General features: G+C 46.3%; 2 protein-coding genes across 2 annotated transcripts in view; both read left to right on the top strand.

Moving 5' to 3' along the window:
* The window catches only part of ADAMTS13 (ADAM metallopeptidase with thrombospondin type 1 motif 13), a 46,850-nt gene extending 45,799 nt beyond the window's left edge, over positions 1-1,051 (top strand). Inside the window, exons 32-33 of the mRNA XM_084820898.1 lie at positions 271-528; positions 573-1,051. Coding sequence (XP_084677024.1) covers positions 271-423 — 153 coding nt within the window. The 3' untranslated portion in view covers positions 424-528; positions 573-1,051. The remainder of the gene's footprint in view (positions 1-270; positions 529-572) is intronic.
* A 2,113-nt stretch (positions 1,052-3,164) lies between these two features.
* Positions 3,165-17,986, top strand: CACFD1 (calcium channel flower domain containing 1). The gene is made up of 5 exons (XM_084820896.1): positions 3,165-3,444; positions 10,001-10,073; positions 14,772-14,897; positions 15,697-15,804; positions 16,693-17,986. The coding sequence occupies exons 1-5, from the start codon at positions 3,312-3,314 to the stop codon at positions 16,787-16,789; spliced, it is 537 nt and encodes a 178-aa protein (XP_084677022.1). The 5' UTR covers positions 3,165-3,311; the 3' UTR covers positions 16,790-17,986.
* Positions 17,987-20,137: the final 2,151 nt, after the last annotated feature.

Below are 20,137 nucleotides of genomic sequence, written 5' to 3'. Positions count from 1 at the left end.
ATCTAAAAAGACATGACACACAAGGAAAGAGGGATGGGGAGGGAAGAGGAAAAAAATCGAGTCTTTCAGCAGGGCTGGCGGAATGGCCCCACTTCCCCTCTCATCCCAGGCCACTCCCACAGAACTACAATCAGTCAGGGTCCCTCGGGAAGAAGGAATCAATGACTTACGTCTGGTACAGACGTGAGTTGCTACAATGCCATTGGAAAGATGGGTGACAGGCACAAGATGTGACCGTATGATTGACTGACTTGACCTTTGAGTCTTCAGATTCGAGACGTCAATGCCATGAAGACAGCTGTTTTCCATGGAAACCAGGTGTTCTACTGGGAATCAACCGGCAGCCGGGCTGAAATCGAATTCAGCAAAGACTTTGCCAACGGCAGTTTCCGAGCAGAGTACTGGGTCACCGCACCCAAATAAACACAACCGCAGTTGTTCCTTTATTGCTGACAGGGTGACCGGCTGAAAAAGAGGAGCCGAGGATCCTGTATTTCAGCCTTCCCCAACCTGGCGCCCTCTGGACGTCTGGGACTACGACTCCCAGCATTCCCCCAGCCAGCCATGCTGGCTGGGGGAATGCTAGGAGTTGTAATTCCACACATCCAGAGGGTGCCAGGTTGGGGAAGGCTGCTATATTTCCTAGGGTTACATAGCCAGGGGAATTTGGCAGGTGCAGCTTGTCCTGCAGGGTGGAGAAAAGCAGCATCTACCAAAATTCCCTCCTTTAAAACTTAAAAGAGGCAGGGGGCCTGCACGTGACGAGATCGCTGAGGAAGGGGAGGAAGAACCCGATGGTCTTGTAGGCCCCTTCCAGTTCTATGATTCTAAGAATTCCTAGCACTTGACTCTCCCTGCCTCATTACCGGGGCAGAGTGTGACCTCCACCAAGTCATTTAATCCTCCTCAGTTGTTCCTCCTTTGTAACAGGGATATTCCTACTTCTTTTGGGTGCTAAAAGTTGTCACGGAGATCTGCCAGTAAAATTGTTCTATGGATGTGAACTCAACATATTAGCCTGAAAATAAAACGTTTTTCACTGTGTATCAATTGATCCTGAGTCGGCCAATTGTCTGCACTTACCTGCATGGAATTATTCTTTCAAACACCCCTGCTGTTGCTCCCGAGGGCAGATCTAGAACCAACCGGAGGGAATTGCAGATTTCAACTGAACAGTAGGAGGCATGGCTGCTATTAAAAACAGCAGCAAAGACGCATTTAATGTACTCCAAAAATCTACAGTTGGGCAATACCTTTATTAAACGACCAACCAAAGTTCTACCAAAATGTGCAAGCTTTTGAGTTTTGGAACTCTTCCATCGGGCTGGGTGCTACAGAAAGCGGGAGCTGGGGGAAGAAATGGTGAAGTCCAAAAATCTGGCCAGGCATGGTGACCACGAGGTCTGCAGTTTAGACGGGCTCTGTCTCAAAACAAAAATCGCAGGCTGAATGAATGAGTCAGTGGTAGGTGTTGCAGGGCATTTTGGGATAGTGATCTGTCTCTGTTTCCCTCATCTCCTTGCTTTTTGTATAACCTAGCCAGATGAAGGGTTCTGGAGAACTCAGAAGCTTGCACATTTTTGTGGAATTTTGATTCATCCTAATAAAGATATTCCCCAATTGTGGATTTTGGATTTTTTTTCCTCATGGACCACGACAGTTACCTTTGTTTGTCTGTTGTTGTTGTTTTTAAATTTAACATGAATGGACTTCATGTGTGCTTTTTCTTGTCTGTCAATATGCAAATGTCCCCGTCCCCCCACCCCCCAGCTAACTTTAAAAATGCAAAGATAGGTAGATGCGTGCATAGAGATTAAAAAGAATGAGAGGACATGGAGATAAAAATGTATTGTCAAACCAAATGCTGACTGTTGTACAAAAGAGGGGTCATAGCAGACTTCCCCAACCTGGTGCCCTGCGAATGTTTTAGACTACAAGTCCCAGCAATCTTAACCATCAGCCATGCTGCCTGGGCTAATGGGAGTTTATTTATTTATTTATTTACAATATTTATATACCGCCCCACATCAGAAGATTTTGGAGCAGTGAACAACACGGTAAAAGAATAAAACAGCAGGTTAAAGCCCAAAACATGGCCCGATTACACTAATATTGAATTATTTGATTTATACCCCCATTTTCCACCAAGGGAATGGTGCTCAGGGCGGCTAACAATAATAAGCCCCTGAATTTAAAATAAAACCTTAGTTAAAGCCATAATAATACAAATATGTTAAGGCTGCAATCCGACGTGTGTTTGGACAGAAAAAAGTACTACAACTCCCAGCATTCCCCAGCCAGCATGGCTGGCCAGGACATGCTGGGAGTTGTAGGACTTTTTCTGTCTAAACATGCATAGGATTGCACCCTAAATGCAATTAGAAAAGCCACACAACATTAATAATAATAATAATAGCATCCATCCCAACAGACCAGCTTACTTGCCAAAGGGCCCTGCTTGAATGCATAGGATCGCGCCCCAAGGATACAGTCCTGTGCAGAATCCATTTGGTGTAATACTTTTATTAGGCCAATTCAAAGCTCCCCCCACCCTCCAAATGTGCAAGCTTTCAAGACCTCCAGATCTCTTCACATCTTGCCTGATGAAGAGATCTGGAGGTCTCGAAAGCTTGCACTTTCGTGGGGTCATCTTTAAGCTGAGCTGTAAAGGTATTATACTACATGGAATCTGCACAGGATTGTATCTTTAGGGGGCAATCCTACGCATGTTTAGACAGAAAAAAGTCCTACAACTCCCAGCATGCTGGCTGCGGAATGCTGGGAGTTGGAGGGCTTTTTTTCCTGCCTGAACACGCATAGGATTGTGCCCTAACTGCAATTAAAACACAGACAAAACCACACAACAATACAATATTATTATTACTATTAATAATGGTTATCAATAGTAATATTAATAATACCAATTATTAATATTACTATTAATAATAATTGGCAATGCCCTTTGGCACTGCTGGCATGCCAAAGGGCCGGCCCGAATAAAAAGGAAACACGGACTGGAGGGCTGCGCAAGCCTCCGGATGACGGGCGGCGGGGGGAACCCTCCGTCTCTCCCCTCACCCATCCCTTGCGGCGGGGGGGGACCCAGAATGCAACGCGAAGGGAGCCGGGGGCGGGGCTCTCCCCATGGTCAGCCCGGACTGCACGGGCGGGGGCGGGGCAGTCGCTGCGCCCGGCGATGCCTTGAGGACTAGGACCGTGCCCAGTCCCGCGGGTGGCGGCGGCCGGCCCGGGGACGGGGCCGGGGACGGGGCGCGGGGTTCGGCTGGTCCTGGAGTCCCGCGGCGGGCAGGATGAACCCCCAGGAAGAGCAGGCGCAGGGCGATGCAGCCGCCGCCGCTTCTGCCCCGGCTCCGGCGGACGAGGACGGCGTGACCTGGTGGTACCAGTGGCTGTGCAGGCTGGCCGGCGTCGCCGGCGGCATCTGTGAGCATCCTCCGCGCGCCGGGCATCGCCTTGCGCGCCCTCCTCGCCTCCTTTTGTCCCCCGCTTCTGGCGGCGCGTTGCCTCTCCTCCGGCGGTCTGCGGGCGGCCCGCCCTCGTGTGCGCGCACGGATCCGGAGCGCGGCGGGGGGCGCCCGTGTCACCCGGGCAGACGCGCGCATCGCTGAACCGTTTGTGTGCTCGCGTGCGCTTCCAAGCGCAGCTCAGCTGCGGCCCCTCGAAAGGGGGGGGTGTTCTTCACCAGACCCCCCCCCGGATAAGAATGGCCCCGCAGGGTTGGAGAGGGTGCGTGGCGCCTTGCCATGGGGAGTCCAGGCCAAGCCCGCTTTTAATCGCCTCGCCCTCCCCATTTATCTGCAGCCCCCCCATCCGTCATGCCCATGTGTGACAGAATGCTGGGGAACCTTTTTAAACAAATTCTCAGTGCCTTCTACTTCCAGTGGTGAAGCGGCGAGTGCCAGTCATTATGTGGCTGAAACATCACCATCCACACACAAGAGGGAGATGTCAGCGGGCTTGGGGGAGCCCAAACTTTGCAGAAGTGCGAAAGCTCTTTAGAATAAAGAATCCCTAAAGGGGGGGGGAACCCCAAAACATCCCAATGAGGACTGAAGAAAAGCAGGTTGGCGGGGGGAATGAAATAGAGCAGCTGGAAACCCTGAAAAGAAGCACTCTGTGCTGCAACTTTTTCATAGAATAGTAGGGCTGGAAGGGGCCTACAAGGCCATCGAGTCCAACCCCCTGCTCAACGCAGGAATCCAAGTCGGAGCATCCCTGACAGATGGCTGTCCAGCCTCGTCTTTTGTTGCAGGCGCTAGTTGTTTATGGCTCATTTGTTAGTTCTTTGGTCCCTTTGCTTTCCGGTCCAGAGTTTCTTTGTGGAGGAGAAGTTAATATTTAGAGCATGTTTTGCAAAGACTGACTCGGTCAGGGACAATGTGGAGAGATTTGCTCGCAATTCGAATGAGTGTCTCCATTGCCACACCCAGCCCTCAGCGTGTGTCGACCACTTCCTTGGGCCCTGACGTAGCATAATTTATCACTCCTGTTTTCCAGCAGAGCTGATACAGTGTTGGACTTTGATCCAGGAGTTCAAATCCTTCCTCTTGTGTCAACTCTTTGGGTAACCCTTTGTCATGTTGGCATTCCTTGGCCTCGGGTCCCAGTCTGCAAAATCATAGTGACCCGCCTTGCAAGGTTGTTGTTGGAGGGCCAAATGGCCTAAAGATTGTCAAACCTTTTTTTTTTTTTTTGCACTGTAAATAATGCAGAATGGCTGAGAGAAGGGGTGTCAAACTTCAGGGCCAAATCTGGACTGCCTGGAGTACCAGTCTGGCCCTCCAAGATTCCCCAGTTCTCCCCCGACCACCGAACGTTTGGTTGTGTCCAGGTTTTTGTGCAGTTCCCCCCATCCCATTTTAAAAGCTTGAAATGCCTCTCCTAAGGCTTAGTTACTGGCAGTAAGGCCTTGAAGTTAACATATGGTGGTTTTGTTGGTGGTTTTGGCCCCTCCCTTTTCGCCTTTGGCCCCAGCCACTCCTGGAATGCGGCCCCCGAGAGCTTCTCAGAAATGGAATTTGGCCCTCTGGTTGAAAGAGGTTCAACACCCCTGGCTTAGAAGTTCAAAAATCCACAAAGTTCCCAGCTGGTGTAAGGCGAGGCGCCGCTCCCTTAGCCAGGAACTAGTTTGTCCAGAGAGCCGCTTTGAAAAGAGAGGGCAGGGTTGTGGGCTGAGAAGTTAACTCCTGTCCCCAAATTGGTCTGATGACAATGTGCTATGGTTGCACTGGCCATTTTACTTCAGTTTCTCCTCTGCATTGGGGCAATTTGGGGGCCCAGACACCCCTCAGGGGACCAGATTTGGCTCTAAAGGCTCTGTTTGACGGTCCTTTCCTCCCCCTCGTCCTCCACAAAATGGGTAGAACTGCCGGGGCCTGCCCTACAGGAAAGTTGTAATGGTGAGAGAATGTGCAGGAAGCACTCTTCTACACTTGAAGTGGGTGGTGTAAAGGTCAGGTATGATGCATGCACATGCAGTGCGTCTAGGTCGTGGGCGTATGCCCATTTTAGAGGTGGGGAGGTGTGTGAGGAACAGAGGTGGTGACCTGCCTAGGGCTATCCAGTCAATTTGTGGCCAGGCCTGAAACGCTTGCCTCGCCAATCCTGGTAACAATAATTCCTCGCTTCTTTTTCATTTGCCCCCCTCTCTTTCTCGGTGTCTAAGGACAGCACCAGCTTTTCTAACGGACTGGTTCTGTCATGGCCGCGTTCTTGTGTGGTGTCGCGCTTTTTTGAGGTTTTGTTTCCAACAGGGGTGTTGAACCTCTTTCAGCCTGAAGGCTGATTTCCATTTCAGAGAAGCTCTCGGGGGCCGCATCCCAGTTGTGGGTGGCGCCAAAGAACAGCATATTTGAGCTTAACCGCCAGTCACGAAGCCTTAGAAGAGGCATTTCAGCCTTTTAGGATGGGGGAAAAACTGCACAAAAGCCAGAAACCACCCTGCTATCGGTGGTTGGGGGGGGAGGTAAGTGGGAATCTGGGAAACCCCGAAGGGCCACATTTCACCCCCAGGCGTATTTCACCCTTTCACCCCTGTTTTAAGTGTACACCTAAACGTGTAACGTGTGAACGGGGCAAGGGAATGCCTGGAAACATGCGTGTGGTGAAGCTTGCTGTCAGGTGTACACTTCAAGGGCAAATTAAGACTTGCTTTCCTGTAATGTGTGGACTGTCCTATAGAGAGCTAGATGCAGAATGTCAAGAATTCCCCTGCCTCGTTTGTGGGATTTGACCAGGAATGTGTGCCTGTGTGTGCCGCATGTGTGTCCAGACGTCGTCTTCCAACCCTGTCATGTTTTCCCACCATGTCTTCCGCCGTTGTGTTCTTTCTGCGCAGAACAATCCATTCAGGAGGACAAGCCGGGGTAGCCACGCAACACCTTTTGCTCGGTGGCCTCCGGATGTCTCTTCGACAAAACCACACCGCCCCCGAGCGCCTTGGGACATCTGAGCGCTTGCTTTCCGAGAATCCTGAACGTTTTCCAAATCCAGCCCCTTGTTATGTTCTTGGGGAGCGTGTTCGTGTGCGTGCGTGTGTGTGGTGTGTGTCGTGTCCCCCCCCCCCCCGGCTTTGTGGTGTAATTTGTTGTCGACTCAGCAGATGGGTCACTCTGTCTCGTGAGCAGATCCCCGAACCAGCTCCATAGCGCCGGGATTAAGTTACCTGCTGACAAATGCTAAAGGGGGCGGGCGCCATATCCGATGCAGGAGGCCTCGCTGCAAGTTTAATGAGCTCCTGGATAAAGGGCTCTCACGCTCTGACGGCCCATCTTCGAGCGAAGCACCTTCACTTCTGTTACAGACCCCAGGCGGCTCTGTAAGTGATCTTTGGACTGCGCTGGGGAGGGTTGCCAACTCTTTCCAGCTGGCCGCAGCCTAAAGACCGAGAAATGTAGCAGATGAAGCCTTTTTTATTTCTGTTTTTATTATATTTGTTACATCTATATCCTGCCTTTTCCTACAAGGAGCCTGGCATACATGGCCCTCCTCCTCTCCATTTTATCCTCACAACAACCCTGTGAGGTAGGTTAGGCTGAGAGTCAGGGACTGGCCCAAAGTCACCCAGGGAGCTTCGTGGCTGAGAGTGGGGACTAGAACCCAGGTCTACCGAGTCCCAGTCCAACAGTCTAACCACTACACCACACTGTTCCTCCTCCTCTCCTTTTTATCCTCACAACAACCCTGTGAGGTAGGTTAAGATGAGAGTCAGTGACTAGCCCAAAGTTATCCAGTGAGCTTCACGGCCAAATGGGAACTAGAACCCAGGTCTCCTGGGTCTCTCTTCAGCGCTCTAACCACTACACCACACTGGCTTTCACCACAAAGATTAAGGTGCTAGAACATGAGTGTATCAGAAGTGTCAACCAGATGCCCCAATGGGAAGCCCACAAGGGAGGCAAGAACGCAATATTTTTATATTGTAATTTTATTTGTATTCTGCCTCCCCACCCCAAAACCGTCACTCAGGGTAGCTAACAAAATTCAGATTAAAAACAAAATCTGAATTACAACATAGCCTAAAAACAAATAAATTAAAAATTAAAAACACTATTAAAATCACAACCTCTTGCTCGTATTCCCCCACCACTGGTATTCAGTGACATCTTTCCTCTGATCCTGGATTGGAGATAATCTATAGCCATCATAACTGTTATTTCTTTATTAAATTGATATTCTGCCTTTCCAGTAAAAATAGTGCTCAAGGCAGCTAACAATAAAACAACAAAGTTATAATTAAAACACAACAAATAAAAACACATCAGTGACAAATAAATAACAGCACCCACCAGGTTAAAACTTACTTTGGCAGCAAATCGACTTGTGCAGTTCCTTGGCCGGCTTTGCCTCCTGTGAAATATAAGTAAATCCCAGCCATTATTTCTAAATTTGCATATAGAGATATAAATTGGCACCTGCAGATTTTTATGCAGATTTGTGTCCTATGGGCCCAGGCCTCCAAATCTTTTAAGTGCGTAGCAACGCTCCAGTCCGATGTGCTATCCATTCAGCCCAGTAAACGTGATGTAGAAATCTGAGCTGTCCTTGCTTCCCCAAAGCTGGGGTATATGCTGTGAATCTGCGGCCAATAAATATTTAAAATAAATAAAATACAGAATTCAGCTTCTGGAAAACATGTCTTCATTTTTGTTTTAAAGAACCAGGTTTCTAGCCCTCATAAATTAACCAAACAACTGTTTGTTTGTTTCGTTGTATTTTTCAAAGTAACAATGAACAGTAACAAATGTAAGTACACCGCATGTGAGTCAATTTCTTTGCAGTCTTTCTGATCACTTGGGATCGTTATTTGGTACAAGCAGGATTATTTGATGAAAGTTAACACTCATCACCCTAATAGATCACGCTTCTATTTATGCTGGTGGCAGATAAGCTAGTGTTAGCGAAACAATGGAAATCTGCTTGATTTCAGAAATGTTTTGGTTTACGTAGCCCTGTTGGAAAAACTCACGCACCATGCCCAATGCATTTTTTATTGCTTGGCAAAGCTTTATTTATTTATTTATTCACTACCAGAAGAACTCCAGCTCTGTCTTAAGGTCAGTTTTGGAAAGGTGGTTGAGATTGCTATACTTCCAAAAGTACGTGATTTTTACTGAGACCTTCATACAGGAAATCTTGCTGATGTTTGAGACAACCTCAGTAAGGAAGGAAGGAAGGAAGTTTGTATTGTGTAAGAAACACACACAACGTAATAAGTTTCTAGCCCTCATGGTTGTAAAGATTGGTCTGCTTGATCAAATTTCAGAAGGCAAAGAGGTGGCTGAATAAAGTTCCCAGTGGCTGGGATTGTGCTTCTGTGCAAATGACAACAAAGTACTAATCCTTGCAGGACAAATAACGCAAATAATGCCTCTCCTATACAGGCTGCAGAATTCCACTTTTCTTTGGTGCGCAGTTTGTATTGCTTGTGAGCAATGGTGCTGCTAGGATTGGATGTTGGAGCAGAGGTCTGGGGGGCCCCCCAAGCAACCATCTGGAGAGTAGCAGGTGATGATGGCAAACAGACCAGAGCCTGCCAGGGCTGACACTGCTCGCTTTAGCATCCTTTCCTATTTTAAAACATTTTACAGTTGGGGCAGCTGACTGGGCATGTTCGTAGTTTCAGATGTTCATTTAATTGTTTTTGCTTTAAAACATATATTCTCCTTTTTTACAGCAAGCTGTTGATATTCCCAAGTCAACGCGTTTAGCATCAGGGCAGCAGAAGCAAACTCCCTTTTATTCTTGCAGCCATGATGGTGCTGTGGTTTAAAGTGCAAAACTGCACATGCTCAGAGTGGGTGTTTTTTTTTTTTTGACAGGGTTGGCAAACAGGTTTTTGTTTGATTTGCTCCAGCATATCAGGAATGTAGAACCAGTTGTGAATGGCAGGGAGGGTGGAAGAGAAATGTTAGTTGTGTGCTAAGTAACTGTCATGGCCGTCGATTTCTTTAGTTAGGGCGCAATCCAATGCATGTTTAGATAGAAAAAGTCCAACAACTCCCAGCTTCCCCAACCAGCCATGTTTAGACAGAAAAAAGTCCAACAACTCCCAGCATGCCCCAACCAGCCATGTTTAGACAGAAAAAAGTCTGACAACTCCCAGCATGCCCCACCTGGGAGTTGTAGGACTTTTTTCTGTCTAAGCATGCATAGGATTGCGCCCTTAGTTGGTTAATACGTTTCTATACCACCCTTTAGTCAAAGCTCTCTGGACAATTTACAAGAAAAAGCTTAAAACCACAAAATACAATGACATAGTAAAACATAGTGTAAAACCATCTGTTTAAAACAAGAGTAGCCAAGATAAAGTCCAGCCCCACTAAGGTAGTTCAGTCCAGGGTCTCAAATTGCAAGCAGAATTGTTAAATCTTTTGAATGTGGAGTGCTCCCGACATTGCCGGGGTCCTTTGGCTGGTTGTGCTGTACGATTCTTTGCAGTGAATGACTTCTCTGCCACTCTCTTTCTTCTCTCGTCCAGCCTGTGCTTTTTGTGGCCTCTGGATGTGTGTGACCATCCACCCCCTCAACATAGCAGCTGGAGTTTGGATGATGTAAGTAACACTCAATTCCCTTGATTTAAGACGGGGGTGGGCAGCCTTGGTCAGTCTGGGGGCCAGATTCCCATCTGGCAAAGGTCTCAGGGCCCCCAATATTGCCTATTTGTTTCTTTTAGTATGTTTTTTTTAAATCCTGTTTGCTACCTTGAGAGGATTTTACCCTTAAAGGCGGCCTAAAAATAATTTTCCCCTTCTTGGGGAAAAAAATAAAAATAAAAAAAATAATTTTAAATAAATCAATAATTTTAAATAAATCAAATGCTTGTTGGTTTCCCCTGGGCAGTAGTTGGTTGGCCCCTTGTGAACAGAATCCTGGACAAGATGGATCTTGGCCTGATCCAGCAGGGCTTTTTTTAAATAAATCTGCCTGTCTGTGTATCTCCAATCATCCCTCAGTACCAGACTGGTAATTCAACTGGGTGGAACCTGATCAGGGATTTGGCTTAGGTTTGGTTAGTGTTAGGAACCGTAACTTCTATAGCCTGATTTGTGGCAACAGTAACAACATGAAAGCCCTGGGGTTTTTTAAGTAACAGTAATCAAAAATCAAAAAATCCCCTTCATGGATCACTGCCTTGTTGTGGCGAAGGGGCTTGCATAACTCAGTGAAGCCATAAGCTATGCCGTGCAGGGCCACCCAAGACGGACAGGTCATGGCAGAGAGTTCTGACAAAATGTGGTCCACTGGAGAAGGAAATGGCAACCCACTCCAGTATTCTTGCCAAGAAAACCCCATGGAACGTATCACAAGGCTAAAAGAGATGACGCCGGAAGATGAGCCCCTCAGGTGTCCAATATGTTACTGGGGAAGAGAAGAGGGAATTTCCAAGTAGCGCCAGAAAGAGTGAAGCGGCTGGGCCAAACCCGAAAGGACACTCAGCTGTGGATGTGTCTGGTGGTGAAAAGAAAATCCGATGCTGTAAAGAACAATATTGTTTAGGAACCTGGAGTGTCAGATCAATGAATCAAGGTAAGCTGGAGGTGGTCAAACATGAGATGGCAAGATTGAACATCGACATTTTGGCAATCAGCAAACTAAAATGGACAGACATGGGCGAATTTAATTCAGGTGACCATCATATCTACTACTGTGGGCAAGAATCCCTTAGAAGAAATGGAGTAGCACTCATAGTCAACAAAAGGGTGCGAAAAGCAGTACTGGGGTGCAATCTCAAAAACGATAGAATGATCACAGTACGAATCCAAGGCAAACCATTCAACATCACAGTAATTCAAGTCTATGCCCCAACCACTGAGGCCGAAGAAGCTGAGGTTGATCGGTTCTATGAAGACCTACAACACCTTCTAGAACTAACACCAAAAAAAGATGTCCTCTTCATCATAGGGAATTGGAATGCTAAAGTAGGAAGTCAAGAAATCACTGGGATAACAGGCACGCATGGCCTTGGTACACAAAATGAAGCAGGACAAAGGCTAATAGAGTTTTGCCAAGAGAACACGCTGATCGTAGCAAACACGCTTTTCCAACAGCAACAAGAGGCGACTCTACACATGGACATCACCAGATGGTCAATATCGAAATCAGATTGATTATGTCCTTTGCAGCCAAAGATGGAGAAGCTCTAGACAGTCAGTCAAAACAAGACCTGGAGCTGACTGTGGCTCAGATCATGAGCTTCTTGCAAAATTTTGGCTTAAATTGAAGAACGTAGGGAAAACCACTAAACCGTTCAGGTATGACCTAAATCATATCCCTGATGAATATACAGTGGAGGTGAGGAATAGATTTAAGGGATTAGACCTGATAGACAGAGTGCCTGAGGAACTCTGGACGGAGGTCCGTAACATTGTTCAGGAGGCAGCAACTCAATCCATCCCAAAGAAAAAGGAATGCAAGAAAGCAAAGTGGCTGTCTGATGAGGCTTTACAAGTAGCTGAGGAAAGAAGGGAAGCGAAAAGCAAGGGAGAAAGGGGAAGATATATCCAACTGAATGCAGATTTCCAGAGAACAGCAAGGAGAGACAAGAAGGCCTTTTTAAATGAACAATGCAAAGAAATGGAAGAAAACAACAGAATGGGAAAGACTAGATATTTCTTCAAGAAAATCGGAGATATCAAGGGAACGTTTTGTGCAAAGACAGGCATGATAAAGGACAAAGAGGGCAGGGACCTAACAGAAGCAGATGAGATTAAGAAGAGGTGGCAAGAATACACAGAAGAACTATACAGGAAAGATCTGAATGTCTCTGATAGCCATGATAGTGCGGTCACTGAACTTGAGCCGGACATCCTAGAGACTGAAGTCAAGTGGGCCTTAGGAAGCATTAGTAACAACAAAGCTAGTGGAGATGACAGTATTCCAGCTGAGCTATTTAAAATCCTAAAAGACGATGCTGTTAAAGTGCTGCACTCAATATGCCAACAAATTTGGAACACTCAACAGTGGCCACAAGACTGGAAAAGGTCAGTTTACATTCCAATTCCAAAGAAGGGCAACGCCAAAGAGTGTTCAAACTACCGTACAATTGTGCTCATTTCACCTGCCAGCAAGGTGATGCTCAAAATCCTACAACTAGGCTTCAGCAGTATGCGAACCGAGAACTACCGGAAGTACAAGCTGGGTTTCGAAGAGGCAGAGGAACTAGAGATCAAATCGCCAACATTCGCTGGATCATGGAGAAAGCAAGAGAATTCCAGAAACATGTCTATTTCTGCCTCATTGACTACGCTAAAGCCTTTGATTGTGTGGATCACAACAAACTGTGGCAAATTCTGAAAGAGATGGGGGTACCAGACCACCTTACCTGTCTCCTGAGAAACCTGTACAAGGGTCAAGAAGCAACAGTAAGAACCAGACTTGGAACAACCGATTGGTTCAAAATTGGGAAAGGAGTACGACAAGGCTGCATATTGTCGCCCTGCTTATTTAACTTATATGCAGAGTACATCATGAGAAACGCCGGGTTGGATGAATCACAGGTCGGACTTAAGATTGGTGGGAGAATTATCAACAACCTCAGATACGCAGACGATACCACCCTAATGGCAGAAAGCGAAGAGGATCTCAAGAGCCTCTTGTTGAGGGTGAAAGAGGAGAGTGCAAAAGCTGGTTTGAAACTCAACATTAAAAAAACGAAGATCATGGCATCTGGCCCCATCACTTCCTGGCATATGGAAGGGGAAGAAATGGAAGCAGTGACAGATTTTATTTTCTTGGGCTCCAAGACCACCGCAGACGGTGACTATAGCCATGAAATTAAAAGACGCTTGCTCCTTGGGAGGAAAGCTATAGCACACCTAGACAGCATAGTAAGAAGCAGAGACATCACCTTGCCGACAAAGGTCCGTCTAATCAAAGCGATGGTTTTCCCAGTAGTAACGTATGGCTGTGAGAGCTGGACTATAAGGAAGGCTGAGCACAGAAGACTTGATGCTTTCGAACTGTGGTGCTGGAGAAGACTCTTACGAGTCCCCTGGACTGCAAGGAGGTCAAATCAGTCCATCCTAAAGGAAATCAACCCTGACTGCTCATTGGAAGGACAGATACTGAAGCTGAAGCTCCAATATTTTGGCCACCTAATGCGAAGAGAAAGCTCCCTGGAAAAGACCCTGATGCTGGGAAAGACTGCAGGCAAAAGGAGAAGGGGACAGCAGAGGATGAGATGGCTAGATAGCATCACTGATGCAATGAATATGGACTTGAGCACACTCCGGGAGAGAACGCAGGACAGGAAGGCCTGGCGTGCTATGGCCCATGGGGTCACGAACAGTCGGACACGACTGAACAACAACAACAACAACAATAAAAAATCATCAGTTTTCTTTTTTATTTCTTTTTAATACGATCTTTGACATTTTTGTTTACTGAACTTATACCACCAGTAGAAGATAGGTTGCGTTTTGGTGGAGAACCAGTCCTAGAGGCCTGAGCTCATTATGTACTTGAGTGTCAATTATATAGAGACATAAGATCTCTATATAATCTTATATAGATTATATATAATCTATGAGTTACTTATTACAGCCAACCAACCCATACGCGATATAGCGGGTTGCGGTATTTGCAGTGAAAGCTGCTTGAAGTAGAGCGATGGCTTTGGATACTATCGGTGTGAATTATTATAAAGATTCTGAGATACAAATATAAGATGATTGACATGATGCTAAAGGTTCCTTTACGCTATATTATTGTTGTATATTCACCCTATTTTAACTTTAGTAAAGACTTGATAACGTATCTTATAGTTTTGGTATTTTAACTTTATGTGCAAATTTGTTGATATTATATAATAGCATTTTAAATTTTAAGTTTGTATCTTTCTCAGTGGTCTTTGGATTGAGCAATGAACATATTACTTACTTACTTATTTATACCTCTGCTCTGTTTGCCTGACGCCTAATGTCCAGCAACGGTCGATAAAAAGGGTATGTTAAATAAAAGTGGTGTAGATTTATGGTGGCAGCGGAAGTGAGTGGTGGGCTTACCCAAGAGGGCTTTCTCCACTTATTGGAGTTGGTAGCAGTAGGATTTATATTTTCTGTTATCTTTTTATTATCTTGTATTCTGATGTGTATTTTTTTGTTGAACGCAAAGAGTTTCAGCTATTGGGTGGTATAGAAATGAAATTTATTATTATTATTAATAACGAGTAATAATAACAATCCGCAGCAATGACAACAGGCAGAATGGGTCCTCGCAGTTTTCTGAGTCGGGTATCTCTTTTTCCAAAGGTTGAACGCCTTCGTCCTCATTCTGTGCGAGGCCCCATTTTGCTGCCAGTTCGTCGAGTTTGCGAACGCCGTGTCAGCGAGGGCAGACAAGCTCCGTCCGTGGCAGAAAGCGGCCTTCTATTGCGGGTGAGTGTGCCTCGGAGGAGCGTTTGTGCAAACTCAAGAGCCGGAGGGTGTTGCTAACCTGAGAGGAAGGCCCTCTTGTTCAAGGATGGCTTGAGGTTTTAAACGATACAGCTGCAACCCAACCCAATAGACCCACACACTGATATGCATTTAAGAACATATCCATCAATATAGTAAGTCAGAATACACAATTACAAACATAGGTATCAATATACTACAGCAGCCACACCCCCTTCCCCCCAACTGACAATCATTTGGTGGTTTCCTGACTTTTGCATGGTTTTTTCCCTATTCTAAAAGGCTGACATGTCTCTTCCAAGGCTTAGTGACTGGCAGGAAGAGCTTTAAGTTAAAACATGCTGGTCGTTCAGCCCCACCCATTTTGTCTTTGGCCCTTCCCCTTTTGCTTCCAGCCCCGCCCACCACTGTGCTTCCAGCCCTGCCCACCGTGGCAAGCTTCTGTGAAATGAAATTTGGCCCTCAGGATGAAAGGTTCTGCACCCCTGTACTGCGGAGGACCGGTAGAATTCTGTTTCGTCTACACAGTCTTGTTCAAGTCTATGACCTGTTTTACATGTAACAGGCTGTTGTCAGGGCTGCACAGGAGTGAGCGCGCTACCTCCCGCCCACTCGCCCGTTTCACTTTGCATCTGCGTACAGAAACATCCCAGGAGCACCCTGTTCCCGGGATACAAAATTATGTCTATTTGTCTGGTGAAGGTACATTTTTGGTTCCTCCCTGCCTAGGCATTCTGCGATTTCCTAGGGCTGACATCTCTGTCTCCACTCCTTTCCCCAGGATGGCTGTGTTCCCTGTTATTCTGAGTGTGACTCTGACAACTTTGATTGGGAATGCCATCGCATTTGCAACAGGAGTGCTCTACGGACTTTCGGCACTGGGCAAAAAGTAAGAGAGACCGGTATTTCAGGCCTAGCATGTTCACCCGTAGGTGTGTTTATACTCACAAATAGGGATGTACGGATTTTGTTAAATGCATTCCATCTGTGTTTCGCAGATTGCCAGGCAGCTTTTGTTCCATCGTACGCTCATTGAGGGATTTGGATTTTTTACCAGAATTTCGTTCTACCTGTGCAAATACTCTAATTAACTAATGCGGATTAGCGCATTTGTGCAGGTGTGCAAGTACAGATTAGGGCTAAAGCACACGTGCGCTCATGTGCCTTAGCACTGATACAAATTTGCGCAAATCCTCCCTATATTAAAAAAAAAACAGTCCACAAGTCTACAGAATCGGTGTGACTCAGAAGAAGACAGAGCCTGCGGAAACTACAGGTCAGATTCATAGAAATCTGAAGTTATTTGATGCTATTGTGAATTACTCCCACATCCCTACTCACAAGTGGATGAGGCAAGTAAACTTCACTTTGCAAATGCCAGCCTTCGTGGAGATGGTCTCGCATGGCCTAATTTTAAAACCACAAATTGGCGGGGATAAGGCAGCTTCTGATGTTCCAGTTTAAGTCAGCCCTTTATTCAGAACCATGAGGACTGGAACCTTACTTCATTTAGGGGGAAGTGCTGTAGCTCAGTGGTAGAGCAGATGCTTTGCATGCAGGAATTCCAGGTTCGATCCCCGACACCTCCAGTTAGGGCTGAAAATATTCCTTCCTGAAACTCAGGAGAGCCTCTGCCAGTCAGGGTCGACAATACTGGATTAGATGGACTGATTACCTGACTCAGTATAAGGTGGCTTCCTATATTCCGATGCCCTAATTAGACACCGTTGCACATGCCAGCGGCTGCGCATATAAAAGCTGTCATTTGCCTCCATAGGGGAGACGCCATCGCTTACGCAAGGATGCAGCAGCTGCAGAGAAAGCAAACCGGCGAAGACGGAATGACAGGAACGGTCGAAGCCCAGGCAGTGTGACTCCGGCACGCCCCCCAGGTCGAAGTGACTCATTTGAGACCGGTCATTCCCCCATCTGGATGTCGGAAAAGCAAAACCTTTGGAAGCCAACCAGCGGTAAAACTTACTCCGAAACTCTTCCGAAGCTCTCTTCAAACTCCTTGCAAAACCTATTCCAAGTTAGGGGAGTGCCGAAGGAAACCACGTTCTCCCTCTCTCCCCAGAACGTCTTTTTAAAAAAAGAAAAACAAATTAGTTCAACACTGTGAATCTTTAATGCTGCAGTTTTAAGAGCCTGGGTTTGAAAGCAGCCCTTGCTCAATTCTCAGGTCGGACTGGAACCAAACACAAGCATCATTGTTTATCGCATCTCTGCAATAAACCCTCAGTCAGCCATTGATGCAGTTTTTGAGGTTCGCTACAGTATTTCCAAGGTCTTCAGACGATACATCCTAATCCTTGATTTTTATCCTGGGACACGGGGTGGGGTGGGGGGTGGGAAGCTATTTTGCAAACCAAGAAAAGCCAGCACCAAACGAATTCTAGCTTATCGAGCGAATGCCTGAGCGACCACCCTTAGTGCTGTGAACTTTTGGAATTTTAGATCTTTTCACAACAGGTGTGCTGGTTTTGTGAGATGTGTTTTTCTTAGGGGGAGAAATAACTTGAAGATCCTTGGTTTGTGTGTGTGTGTTTTCTTCTAGGATTTTTCAGCAACCGTTGCCACATACGGGGAAAAACAGTTTTAAGCACAGGAAAAAGGGGACTTTTTGTGGCACAACGGGCAGAAGAATTGATTGTCTCTCCAAGCCTGCAAGACTGCCATTCCTGCTTTGCATGGGGCACCAAAGAAGGCCAGAGATGGTGCAAGAGAATTCTTTTGGGGGGGGCACTCTCCCGACCTTTCCAGATGAAGGGGACACCCTGAGCCCCCCCACCCAATCCTTGAGCTGCAATTGTAAACCTCTTTTGTTCCTATAAAGCACAAAAATGTAGGGCCCTTAATGCAGTGGTGGGCAGCAGAAAGTGGATCTCTGGATTATTTGTGGTATATAGGCAGGGATTTCTGACTCCCAATGGTTTAGCAGCAGCAGCAGCAACAAAAAGACCCCCCCCCAGCAATTATGCTGCTGGAATGAAGAAAGCCTAGGGTAACCAGGAGTAGATTTTTGTGTGTGGAAGGACTGGGAACTCCCAACAGATCTGGCTTTCATAACAAATTCCTGGGCTCAGAATCCTTTCATTCCAAGTGTACGTCTTTTGTGCCTGGCTCCGGTTGCGGGGTTTGGGGGTTCTAATCAAAAATGAAGTAGATCCCGGAATCCTGAAGTCTTCCCACCTCTGCCTTCATGGAATCCCTAAAAAGGCATTTGGTTAGCTGTGTTTTCTGTTGCTGCTTGTTATAACTGGGGGAAGCCTTCCTTTTCCCAGGAACGTACAATCCCAGCCTTCTTTGCCCAATCCTTTCAGCGCTGAATTATGTTTACCACATTGACTTGGTTTGCACATAATGACAACCGTGAATACAGGTTGAATCGTGGGTTGTCGTTGAATCATGAGTTGTTGTTGAATCATGGGTTGTTGTTCTGTATGAACCCCCCACCATGGTTTAACGATGGATTGTTAACCACGAACAACCTAGGAAGAGAACTCATGGTTTGTGAACTCCGGGTTGTTTATGGTTAACAACCCATAGTTAAACTATAGTTCAGGGTTCACACGTTAATGACAGCCCACGATTCAATGACAACCCACACTCAACCCGTACCCTGGGTTGTTGTTATGTGCAAACCAAGTTATTATCTTATTGTTCTCCCTATTTATTCCTTAGGTATACATTGAATTTGTAATTGATTCTTTCTCTCTCCCCCCTCCCCCCCGATTTGCTTTGAGATAACATAATTTATTTCTATTTTCCCCCGGACTTTATATTTAAGACTGTTGTGGTTGGGGAATCTGTTCTCTTTGGGTGTGGAACACTCCACCAAAGTGCTGGTTTCTCGGGAATGTGATTGCCGTTTTGTAGTGTTAGGTCTTCCTCTGTTTTTAGGAAGAGAAAGACAAGAGTTAGCTATTCGTGGACTGAACGAAAATGTGGTGAAATGCTAAATGAGGCTGCGGTCCTGTAGCCACTTTCCTGGGAGTGAGCATTGAATTGCACGGACGTGACGTCTCGGTAGACATGTGCAGGGCTGCTTAGTCTTTAGGTTTAGTTGCTGTTATGTGTGAGAATTTGACCCCCTGGCTGCAGTGTCGCCTTCCACCACAAGGGGGCGGTCTGAACAGGAAAGTGTTGAAGCATATTCTCTTTTTTTTTTAGAAGGGAATACAGTGGTAGAGATTCACATTCCTTATTTCAGAGGCCAGGTTTCAGAGGAAGGGGTATTTTGGGGGCAGAGGACTCACTTTGGTCTCCGAAGTTTCAAAAGCGGAAGCGTAAGTGGCTTGGTGCCGTTCTCCTCTGTTTTGAAAGAGCCTAAAGAATAAGATGATCGCGTCTCAAGGGCAACATATCTTACTGAATTAGAGTCCCTCCGTTCTTGGAGATTCTGGATTTTGCAGCAGGGATGTACGGATTTCGTTAAATCCCTTCCATCTGTGTCTTATGGATTGTCAGGCGTCTCTCATTCCGTTGTCCACTCATGGACAGAATCTGATTTTTTTTTTTTTTTACCAGAATGTCATTCTTGTGCTAATTTGCATTACTTAATGTGAATTAGTGCTATTGTGCATTAGTTAATTAGTTAATGCACTTGTACTCATGTGAATTAGCACAAATCCAGCCGCAAAGTGACAAAACTGGTCTGTGGAAACTACGTGACTAAGAAAACACTGTTTTCTTGTGGCATCCTTAGGTTGGATGCATAGAAATCCAAACTCATTTCAATCTGTTGCAGATTTCTCCGACACCCCTGCTCTGCACTGTAATCTCCCCCCCCCTTGTACAGTAACACTTTTTACACAGTAGCCACCTACACGACGTCCCCCGAAAGAGGACAAAACAGAACATCCATTTTCATAAAATGTGCACATGCTGATTGATCTGCACAGATGCACACTGAGAAAGGGTGTCGGTAACTGTAACTGAAAAACCCACCTCACAGGGTTGTTGTTAGGAGGATAAAATGGAGAGGAGGAGGATAATGTAAGCCGCCTTGGGTTCCTTGCAAGAGGAAAAAAGGCGGGGCATAAATGTAATAAATAAATAAATAAAAAACAAGTGAAATAGAAATGCCATATATCTCACCCTAATAGAAAGACTGTCCACTCGGTCTCTTGTTCAGGTGCTAACTGTGGATGGATGCCTTCACGGTTCCTGTTCTCCCAGCTTTACAGCTCTTTATCTTTATAGCAGGCTTGGACTGGACA

This window comes from Heloderma suspectum, chromosome 14, assembly GCF_057233095.1.
Source record: "Heloderma suspectum isolate Gila_16-S chromosome 14, 16-S_ref, whole genome shotgun sequence".
NCBI lineage: Eukaryota > Metazoa > Chordata > Lepidosauria > Squamata > Helodermatidae > Heloderma > Heloderma suspectum.
Note: the sequence above shows the minus strand (reverse complement) of the source record. Positions and strands in the feature narration are given on the sequence as shown.